We start from the raw sequence: 10,505 nt of genomic DNA on the forward strand, positions 1-10,505 counted from the left end.
ACCTGCTTTTCTGTCAGCATTTATATTAAGTGATAAATTAATGAAGAACACTTTGAAGTATCTCTTGTTTTCTGTCTGGGATGATTGTACATTCTTTTAAATTTTGTGTGAGGTGTAAGACTGTTGGACCATCTGAGTAAGATTTTCATCAGCTCAGGGTGTGTGTGCTCTTTGCTGGGCTGCAGCATAAGAGATGCCAAATAGCAGAGAAGCCACATCTCCAGGGTTTGGTCTGCTCTCTTCTGACTTCACCTGTAAACAAAGTGGGTCCTTCACCTGTTCACCAGAGGTGAACAAGAAAAGATGCTCAAAATAATCAAGTTTTTTTAATTGCTCAGAGTGTACATATTTTAAAAGCAAACCAAACCCTTCAGAGCAAAGAGTGAGCAGCATTTGTCTTAACGTTGAGCCTGGTTTGGAACTTGCCTTAAAGTGAAAGTAAGTTTTGCTCCACAGTCTGCTTTGTGGTTTTTAGTCTTCTCCTTTTACAGCTTTTTGTGGTCTTTAACAAGTCATTAGCTGTAAATCTGAAACTGGATGAAGCTGCTGCTTCACTGAAAAACTGCTCCTTCTACTCCAGGGCAAGCACAGCCTTCTGCCCCTCGAGTTCATGCATAATGTTCATTACTATTGTCTTAATATGCTTGAGCCTGGGCACCATGGATCAAGGTAAGGTGTGTTTTGCTGGGTTGAAGCCCATCACTGCTCATTATTAGGCCCCCTCACACCTCTACACTTACTTGCTGGGTGGGTCAAAGCATTCAATTCCTATAAAGAAATTCCGTTTAGTGGGAAAGCCAGCAGAAAACTAAGTTTCAGTTGGTGATGGTTTCCTTACCCTTTCTGCCATTAGTCTGAGGATTCAGAATCCTCATGTAGTGACTCACTTCAGAGGGAAAAAAAAGAGCTGAATTCCAACAGTGGCTGGCTTTTAAAAGGAAAATCTGGAGCACTGGAAAGTCAGATCCCTCTGGAAAGAAGTGGTGGGTGCTCTGCATCAAGGGAGATTGGGGGAAACTTGCTGAGTTTCTTCATGTGGAAAAGAGGGGAGACCAGGCTCAAGTGGATGGTACCTGCTGGAATTTTTTTCCCCTTTGGATATGGATAGCAGGATAGAAAAAAGTCTTGAAAAGGCTAGCTCATGAGCCTTGATTCCATCTTGCTCTGTGAGTGCAAGAGTCATTTTCCCTGTGTGTAGCCATGAAACTCAACAGTGAAGACCCAAAGCACAAAACGAAATTAAGGCTATTTATATTCCTCCTCACCCATCAGGTATGTTTAAGCACTGTTTCTTTCCAGCTAGGATGTGTTCAGTTGTTTCTGTAACCTCCTTCCTAACTGTGAACTCCAGCTCCCTGGGGACTAAAAATGTGGGAGAGACTAAAACCAAAGCATGATACTTCATCTGTCTTGCCACAGGCTGCCAGGCTTTGGTGCTTGATGGCTTTGAGTCTCTGATCTTTGCTTTGAGTTTGGGAGAAAAACAGCCCCTACATTAGAGCAAAGAAGGCATCTAGCAGTTTGGATTAAGACACTGGCCATCTTGGGTGCTTCCTGGATAGCTCTGCTCAGATGTGAATGCTGGGTTGTTGCTTGGAGCTAAACCAGCCATAAATTACCATTTACATGCTGCATTCAAATGTTACAATAACTCAGTTACCCTTGGAAAAAATGCCTTGGGAGCTCTGTGGGATGTGCATAGTTGTTCACTTTTCATTTTACTGCTTTAAACTACCTCTGAGCACTGGGAAAATGGAAACCTGTGCTTGGATGTCTGCCTGGGTGCAGAGCATCCCTAATTGCTGAAAACCCTGGGATCTGTGAGCATGTCATTTACCTCAAAAAATTAAACCTGAAGTAACAAGGTACAGTATGTGAGTCCTTCCTTTCTCATGGAGGATGTTTTCTACATTACCCTTCAATGTATCTCCACAATCTCTGTCCCATTTAACTATGTCCCATACTGATACAGCAAGGTCTTTTAACCCAGACCAGTTTGCAGTTGCATTTTCCATTAAGGGAAAATGTTCCTCTCACTGGAGAGTCTGCTCCTGCGATTTGAAATTTCAGAGGCAAGGCTGCAGAATTTGTAGAGCAGCTGCATCCTGGAACAGAAACGGTGTTCAGTTCTGCTCACTGCTCTGCCTTGTGAATCTGGGCAGGAGTTGGGGGAGCTGCTGTTAATCCTCAGCTTTCCAGCTCTGCAAGTGAAAGGTCACAGAATCACAGAATATCCTGGACTGGAAGGGACCCACCAGGATCACAGAGTCCAACTCCTGGCCCTGCACAGACATTTCAACAATCCCACCCTGTGCCTGAAAGTGTCCCAACTTTCCTGGAGCTCTGGCAGCCTTGGGGCTGTGACCATTCCCTGGGGGGCCCTTTCCAGGTGAGTGTGTTTAAGATGGGATATATTTGAAACTGCAGAATGTGAACTGGGGAAATTTCTCCCAACTTGTCTGTTCAGGAAACAGGGAACAGGTGACAGGGCTTGGGACAGATGGGGGAAACATTTTGTTTGGCTCCAAGATCCCTAAACTAGATCTACAAATAGCTTTATATAATTTTTATTCAAACTCTTGAAGGGTTTAAGGTTTTTCTCATGGGATAAGCAGTTCATTTTCTGTTGGCAAAAACTGAGGGCATGTGACGCTTGTATGGGGTAGGTGGTCAAACTCTCCCTTGTCAGATTGAACTTTAAAACCTCTTTCAAACTAAACATTGCCTCTTTTTTCCTACTCTTTGCTTAACCTTCAGCAGCTGGTCATCAGCCTTTGGCCTTAGCATCCTACTCCCCTCCCACCATCCCCTGCTGCTGTCTCAGCTCTGTTTGAGCACAGAAATCCAGTGGGGAAACTGCTTTGGGCTCAAGCAAGACTGTTCTCTCAAAAAATTGAATTTACCTCCTAAAAGCAGAAGGCTGGAGGTACAGGGGCAGGTAAGAAAAATAGATTCCACACATCTTTCATTGTTAATTAATTCCTTGAAACAGCTTCTTTTCCCTTAGTAGGAGCCTATGAATTTTAGCTGCTGCCAGAGTGGCTTTTTGCTCTATTAGAGCGAGTCCTCTCACCCCTAGGTGTCATGATGGCTGGTGTTCTAAATCATCAGACTTGTCTTACCCCCAGCCTGCAGCAGTCATGGTGTGGAGGGCAGTTAATGAAGTCAGGAAGTCCTGAGTAACTGCTGGCTGCAAAAGTACACTGCTGGTTTCCTTTGGACTCTGGTTTTGGCTGTGAGGCAGTGGGGAAGGCTTCTCAAGAGCCTAAATTAATTTCAAAATGGTTTGAGCTATTTTATATTGACTGGGCTGTGTAGCACAGTGCTTGGGTGCTGTGGGACATTTCCACCACTACCAGTAGCCCCAGTAGGTTCAGGAGGGTGGGTGCTGGGAGTCTGTAAGCCCAATTAATCATCCTGTCCTGCAGCCATGGAAGAGGGGGATGGAAATGGTGTGTGCTGGTGAGAGCCCAACCATGTTGTACAGCAGCCAAGGGATCGGGAAGTTTCTCGATGCTTCCCCAGAGCCTTCTGATTTGAGCTTAATCAGCAACTTGTTTCTTGGTTTTCTGCACTTTGTGTTGCTTCACCCTTGTAAGAACCTTTTCTAATTTCTATGTTCCCTCTTGCCAGTAATCCTTCTCAGGCAGTGCTGTTGTGGGAATACTTTTGGCCTCCTTCCAGGTTGACACATGGAGTGCATGTTGGTGCTGCAAAGGAAAAGGGAGTACTGAAGAGCTGTGGGAGGAGGAGGAGGAGGAGGAGTGGGTTTTGCCCAAAAGCTGTGACAAAGAGCTGTTCTAAGAAACAGCAAAGGCTCTTGCCTATAAGAGACAAGATTGGATGTGTCAGAGGCCATGTCAACCTTAATGGATGGTAAAGTAGATTTAAGGGGTTAGCATAAAGTCCTGTATCTTCCCTGAACTGATGGAGTCGGGGCTTTGCTGCAGATAAAAACAGGGAGTCTTTCTCATTTAATGAGAACAGGGTGAGGATGAAGGTGCCCTCCCCACTCTTGTGCTTTGGTCCCTAAATATGAAATTAGATTAACAACACTTGGTGTGATGGCAAACACCACAAGCTGCTTCTGGCTTGACAGAAGCAGGTGTTTGTTCTTGTACAGACAGGGTCAGGACATGGCTTTCCCTGGAGGTGAGTGCAGTGACAGGGCAGGGACCATGATGGGGTTGTCCTTCCCATGGTGGGTCTGGCCACAAGTGTGTCGGTGCTGCTGGAGCTGCAGGACCAGGTGAGGGTGAGGGTGAGGGAGGGCTGCTGCAGGCAGTGAAGGGCTCTGCTCCTGGCCCCAGGATTGTAGAACACTGGAGTGTGTCTGGCTTGTTGCTGGCTGACTTTTCCTGTGGGATTGAAAGGTTTGGAAGAACAGCACTTCCTGGAGTGCAATTTTCAATTGTCTTCATATTTTTCCTTTCTCTTGGCCTGAGTGTTGTTTTTTGTTTTTTAATTGGTTAACTTCTCTCCTTTTTAGATTTTTTTTTTTTACCCTTTGTGGTATTGTATCTGTCCTAAACCTTTTGCGAGATGATCTATGTCATTACCAGCGAGAGCTGTGGCCATGGCATGAGTGAGTCCCTCATGTTTTGCTGTGCTATCACACAGCCTTGGGCTCCAGACAGCCTTGGTGCCAGATGAGGTAGTTTCTGCTTTTGCAGAGGAACTGGAGCACAGATGAAGTCATTGGCCAAGAGCTCAGGGAGGGGGTGTGGAAGAGCCCCGAGGTCTCCTTCATTCCTGATCAGCCTTTGAGCTGCTCCCGTTTTCCTCCAGCAGGTGCTGGCCCACCAGCACTGGAAGATCACAGGCTGGAGGTCACCAGTGCTAAATGCAGGTGACTTTTAATTTAGTTTCTCAGAGAGCAATGCTTGGTAGCCATGGCAGTGAGTATGTGCAGGCAGGCAGAGACTTACCTAACTTAGACACATGTTTGAAAAAGTGCCCTGTAGCAGGCAAGACCTGGGCAGGCTGCCAGTCCCTCCTAATAGTTGTTTCCCAAACTGTTGTGGCTGTGGTGTTGAGCTTCCTCCCATGGGTTACATAAACAAAGCAGTCATGCAAAGGGCATCTTAGAACCACAGCATGCAGGCCCTGAGATGGCTCTTGAGGCCTTGATGCCAGAGCTGGTGGGTGATGGGATTTAGGAGGAAATTGTTCCCTGTGAGGGTGTGAGGCCCTGGCACAGGGTGCCCAGAGAAGCTGTGGCTGCCCCATCTCTGGAAATGTCTAAGGCCAGGTTGGACAAGGCTTCAAACAACCTGGGATAGTGAAGGTGTCCCTTCCTATGGCAGAGGGTGCAATCAGATGATAGTTAAGGTTCCTTTTAACTGAAACCATTCTGAAGTTTAGTGTGCTTTAGCAAAGGGAAAAATACAAATTATCTCTCTCTTGCTGGAAGATTTTCAGAGACCTACTTTTGCTGGAACACAATAATTGCCATTAGCCTGCACTCTTTAGGTACCAAGGACAACCAGTTTGCATTGAGGTGATATGAACTTTGGGCAGGAATTGGTGTGATGTACCAGCTACACCATACTGCTCATAAAGTGCATTTTTGGGGGATTAGAGATGTAGATGCTCAGTCCACGGAGGGACCAGCTTCCTTGGAGACATTTTCCTTTTCCTTATCACCTTTCTTCTCTGTCATAGTACCTCCTACATCAGTAACTGAAAAGTACTGTAAGGCTGAGGTGAGCCTGGCAGCGTCCTTACACTATAGCCACCTCACTGGCCAATAGAGAGGACTCAAAAGTTCAAATCATCCATTTTGGTAGAAACTTGTCAGGGCTGAGCCTGCTGCTTAAAAAAGAGGGGCCCCAGGTCACTGGGAAAACGCTGGTTTCAGTGTATTGCTTCTAAAAGCATTGTGTGCTCACAGGCAAGTTGTCCTCCTGGTGTCTGTCTGTCCTCATTTGTCCTGCAGGTCCAGGGCAAAAGGATGATTGGCGAGGACTGTGGGGCTGCTGTCACTGTGATGCTGGCTGAAGGGGCCTGTGGCCGTGGCAGCAGCACAGGTTTCACAGACAGGCCGTGTGTCTAAGCTCTCTCTCTGGTTCCAGGACAATGCATCTCCTTGTGCTGTGTCTGCTCAGTGTCTGGGGGCTGGCTGCCCCTGAGCACTATGCTGTGGAAGACATCTGCACCGCAAAGCCCCGCCACATCCCAGTGAACCCCATCTGCATCTATCGCAACCCTGAGAAGAAGCCCCAGGAGGGTGAGGGGCAAGAGCCAGCAAAGGACAAGCTCCCAGAGTCCACCAACCCCCGGGTCTGGGAGCTGTCAAAAGCCAACTCTCGGTTTGCTGTTGTCTTCTACAAGTACCTGGCTGACTCCAAAGACAATGGGCAAAACATCTTCATGTCACCCCTCAGCATTTCCACAGCCTTCGCCATGACCAAGCTTGGAGCCTGTGGCAGCACCCTCCAGCAGCTCATGGAGGTTGGTGGAGATTCCTCAGCCTTTTCCTGTAGCAGGTCTGAAAGACAGGAAAGGTGATCATGGCTAATGGCTGCTCTCAGGGTCAGGACAGCTCCTTGCCTTGAGAAGGAAATCCCAAGTTGGAGGGACTTTAAAACTCATCTTGTTCCACCCTCTGCCATGGGCAGGGACACCTTCCACTAGACCAGGTTGCTCCAAGCCCTGTTTCTGGATTTGTTTAGACCCCAGCTCTTTCCCCTTACTCCCTATTTGGATCCAGCATTCCTGGGTTTGAGAGATTAGTTTTTATCTGGAGGAAAGGAAGCCTGTTTGGAAGGTGAAGAAAGGGAATGATAACAGTTTGCTTCTTGCAGATTGAGCTAAGCTTTTCCTTATTTAAAAAGCAGGAAAAGCCATGATATCAAGTCCTGCTGTCAGAGGGGCTTTTTCACATTCCTTCTCTCTTACTTGGGACAAAAATCAGACACATGGGAGACCTCGCAGTCCACCTGACTTCCAAGGCAGGGGGAGCCTCTTCCTCCACCTGTTGGCCCTCTACTCAGGGGATAGTTCTGATCCCAGACTAAGAGGTAATTCTGGGTTCTGGCTCTTCCATGCAGCTAATTTAACTCTCTGCCTGTCCTAGCACCCTTCTCGATGTCAGACCCACTCACCTGCTATGTGGGGTTTGATGCTGCCCATACCTTTTTCTCCAATGGGAGACCTCAGGCCAGAGGAGCCTTTCTCCTGCAATGAGGAGGTGTGAATCAAAGCCCTCTGTTGCTGTCCTTTCAAATCCTGCCTCTGGAACAAATAATCTTGGTGGTCTCCTGCTATTATCCACACAGCTTGAGTGGAGCAGCTATAAACACACCTGCAAATCTTCACTTGTGTGTTCCCCTCTGGGCAGTCCTTCCCATTTGAAGGGGAACCTTCTCCATTGAGCCAACCACACCTGCAGTCCTAACCCCCCCATCCCTATGAAATGGCTGGGAACACCAGGAATGCCTTACAGGAAACAGTGCCAAAGGAGGTTAATAAAGAGCAATGTGCTGTGGGATTTTCTGTGCCTTAAAGCCCTGAGGTTGGATAGCAGTAGACAAATCATAATTGTCCTTCCAGCTGGCAGCTGGAAACAGATAAAAAAAATTCCCTGTGCTGCAAAAATCCACCCTCAAAATGATTGCTACATATTCCCAGTCCATGTAAAAATAGATAAGAGGTACCAGAAGTACTCAACAGGCCATGAGAATTCCTCCTGGGAAAGAACAGCCTTTAGCATTTTCACAGGAGGGTTTAGCACATGTGAGCCCTCCCATGACCTGATATGACTCCAGAGCTGCTTCTAGGCCCTGTGGGTGCAATGCTCATTTCTAGGGTGTGGTAAGGGGTTATGAACACCATGTTAATTTTAACAGCATTTAAAGGTCTTGGACAGGTGATGTGTTGATTTTCCATAGATTTGGGTTCCCACACATGGAGGGTGAAGCTCTGAGGGCCTGCAGATTTGTTGATGTTGAGGCAGAGGTTGCACCACCATTTCATCTGGGGCCCAGGAGCACAAGAGCCTCCTCATGGATCCCTTGTTGCTGTTTGGCTTGTTCAGGTCTTCAGATTTGACACCATTTCAGAGAAGACATCAGATCAGATCCATTTCTTCTTTGCCAAGCTGAACTGCCGCCTTTACAAGAAAGCAAACAAATCCTCAGAGCTGGTGTCAGCCAACCGTCTCTTCGGGGAGAAATCTTTGGTCTTTAATGAGACTTACCAGAACATCAGTGAAATCGTTTATGGAGCAAAACTCTGGCCCTTGAACTTCAAAGTGAGTTTGCTTTATTTGTTTGGTTCCACCCCATACCCCCAGTCCATTGCTGTCTTTTGCCCAGCAGTGCTCTGCTCTGGGTGTGTGGGACACGAGTGAAAGCAACAGGGAATCTGGGATGCAGCTCCTCTCACTTCAGCTCACCTTAACCACAGCCATGTCCCCACTCATCATACCTAAGCTTCATTGTCCTTCCCCAGCACGTACCCTTGGGAACCTGTCCCCTGCAGAAGGGGTACAAAGAGGGGTTTAAAACCCTCGGCTTAACCTTTTTTTGTTCTCTTCCTTTAGGAGAAGCCAGAACTTTCCAGGCAGATCATTAACGAGTGGGTGGCTAATAAGACAGAGAAGCGCATTACAGAAGTGATCCCAGAAGGTGGTATTGATGATCTCACTGTCTTGGTCCTGGTCAACACTATTTATTTTAAGGTAACAAAAGCTAACAGAAGTGGGGAACAGCACACTTCCTTGGAGGAGATATGGTGCTTATGTTTGTTTTCCCCCTCTCCTTTTTAGGGGCACTGGAAATCGCAGTTCCCAGCTCCAAACACAAAACTGGATATATTTCATAAAGCCAATGGTGAGACCTGCCAAGTCCCAACTATGTACCAGGAGTCGAAATTCCGCTACGCATTCCTCCCCCAGGACAAAGTCCAGGTGCTGGAGCTGCCTTACAAAGGGGATGATATCACGATGCTGCTGGTCCTGCCCAGTGCTGGGACACCACTGGAGGAGGTGGAGCGAGAGCTGACATCAGAGAAGCTGCAGGGCTGGATAGATTCCATGAAGGAGATGTCTCTCTTCGTCTATCTCCCTCGTTTCCGCGTTGAGGACAACTTCAGTGTCAAGGAAAAGCTGAGGAAAATGGGGCTGGAAGATCTCTTCAGTCCAGAAAATGCCAGACTCCCAGGTGAGATGTGGAGATAGGGCAGTGCAGGGTAGAGGTGAGGGGCAGCCACTCCCGAGACAGGGCAGCAGGTGCAGCGGCACGTGAGGAACAAGCACACAAAAGCATTTCTGTGTTGCTGCAGCCAGTGATGGACTCTCTGGTAAAGTCCCACCATGGACACTCTGCACTGAAGACATGGCAGTTTAGCAGTCAGTTGCACATGGAGGAGGATGTTTTGTTTTAGGACAGCCATGTCTTCTGCCTGATCCCAAGCCATGAAGGATGAGAATGTGTTTTCTTGAGCTTTCTCTGAACTCATTTTTACCTCTGTATGTTTTTATATTTCAGGTATCATTGCAGAGGGCCGCACAGACCTGTACGTGTCTGAGGCTTTCCACAAAGCCTTCCTTGAGGTGAGCCTTGTTTTGTGCCAGCATATTTTGCTTTTAAAAAACAAATATTAAAGGGAAAAAAATAGCTCTGAACCTACAGTGTTCACTTATCAGCAAGTCTGGAGCTTTGGAGGGAGGCTGGCCCTCCCAGTTCTGTTCTGTTCCCTCCATGTTCTGTGGAGGAGGAGGAGGAGGGTGAGCCCTCTCCATGCTGCATAATGTCTGTATTTTAATTCCATCTTGTCTCTTGGCTGGCAGGTGAATGAAGAAGGCAGTGAGGCCTCAGCTGCTACAGCTGTTACCATCTCTGGCCGTTCCTTCCCTATCAACAGAAAAATCTTCAATGCCAACAGGCCCTTCCTGCTTTTTATCCGGGAAGCTGCCCTCAACACCATCATCTTCATGGGCAGGATAGCTGATCCTTGCTCCTAAAGGGGCTGCTAGGGCCTCACTTCTCCCTCCTCTGCCTCGGGAAAAGGAGAGGGTGGGGTATTGCCACAAAGCATGGGCTGCTCCTGGGCTGGTTGGTCTTGCTCTTTGGTGCATGGAGGGACTGCATCCAGCTGGGCTGTCCTTGCTCCTCCCTGCCATGTCAGGTGATTGGGCTCATAGGTCACCTCACCTGTCCTGTCCTTTGTGGCAAGGAAAGCTGAATTTCATCTGGCACCAGTGTTTTTGTGGCACCCAAGTCCAGCATTGCTGTCCTTCCTGTGCCCAACCCTCTGTAACTCTGATCACTTGGTTCATTAAAACCTATAGATCTGTATGTAACAGACTGCTCTCTGAATGCACAGTTTACACTGAGCCACTTCCTAGACTTATTTAAATTCTTCTTTTCCAGCAAATGGGGTTCCACACCACAAAGGTGAGTGGAACAGCAGCAGCCATAAGGCTTGTGCTGGCTGGGCTAGGAACACCCTTCTGCAGCTCCATGTGGGTGGAAGAGCTGCCAAACAGCTGTACCCTGCTT

At 47.7% G+C, this 10,505-nt stretch overlaps 1 protein-coding gene across 2 annotated transcripts; it reads left to right on the plus strand.

Moving 5' to 3' along the window:
* The first annotated feature begins 201 nt into the window (after positions 1-201).
* SERPINC1 (serpin family C member 1) lies at positions 202-10,306 on the plus strand. Of its 2 annotated transcripts, none has more exons than XM_085585994.1 (7): positions 202-2,389; positions 6,075-6,453; positions 8,039-8,254; positions 8,546-8,683; positions 8,771-9,164; positions 9,492-9,556; positions 9,794-10,306. In XM_085585994.1, the coding sequence occupies exons 2-7, from the start codon at positions 6,079-6,081 to the stop codon at positions 9,965-9,967; spliced, it is 1,362 nt and encodes a 453-aa protein (XP_085442120.1). In that variant the 5' UTR covers positions 202-2,389; positions 6,075-6,078; the 3' UTR covers positions 9,968-10,306. The 2 variants fall into 2 exon arrangements, with proteins under 2 accessions (XP_085442120.1, XP_021380771.1); XM_021525096.4 differs by lacking the exon at positions 202-2,389 and adding an exon at positions 2,837-2,938.
* The last annotated feature ends 199 nt before the right edge of the window (positions 10,307-10,505 follow it).

The sequence above is a fragment of the Lonchura striata genome, chromosome 8, assembly GCF_050655825.1.
Source record: "Lonchura striata isolate lonStrDom1 chromosome 8, ASM5065582v1, whole genome shotgun sequence".
NCBI lineage: Eukaryota > Metazoa > Chordata > Aves > Passeriformes > Estrildidae > Lonchura > Lonchura striata.

Bases quoted from the DNA above. Each gene is read 5' to 3' on its own strand.
- SERPINC1 (XM_085585994.1), top strand. From the start codon at position 6,079: ATGCATCTCCTTGTGCTGTGTCTGCTCAGTGTCTGGGGGCTGGCTGCC. The intron at 6,454-8,038 runs GTTGGTGGAGAT...TGGCTTGTTCAG, and splicing joins CCCTCCAGCAGCTCATGGAG to GTCTTCAGATTTGACACCAT. The intron at 8,255-8,545 runs GTGAGTTTGCTT...CTCTTCCTTTAG, and splicing joins TCTGGCCCTTGAACTTCAAA to GAGAAGCCAGAACTTTCCAG.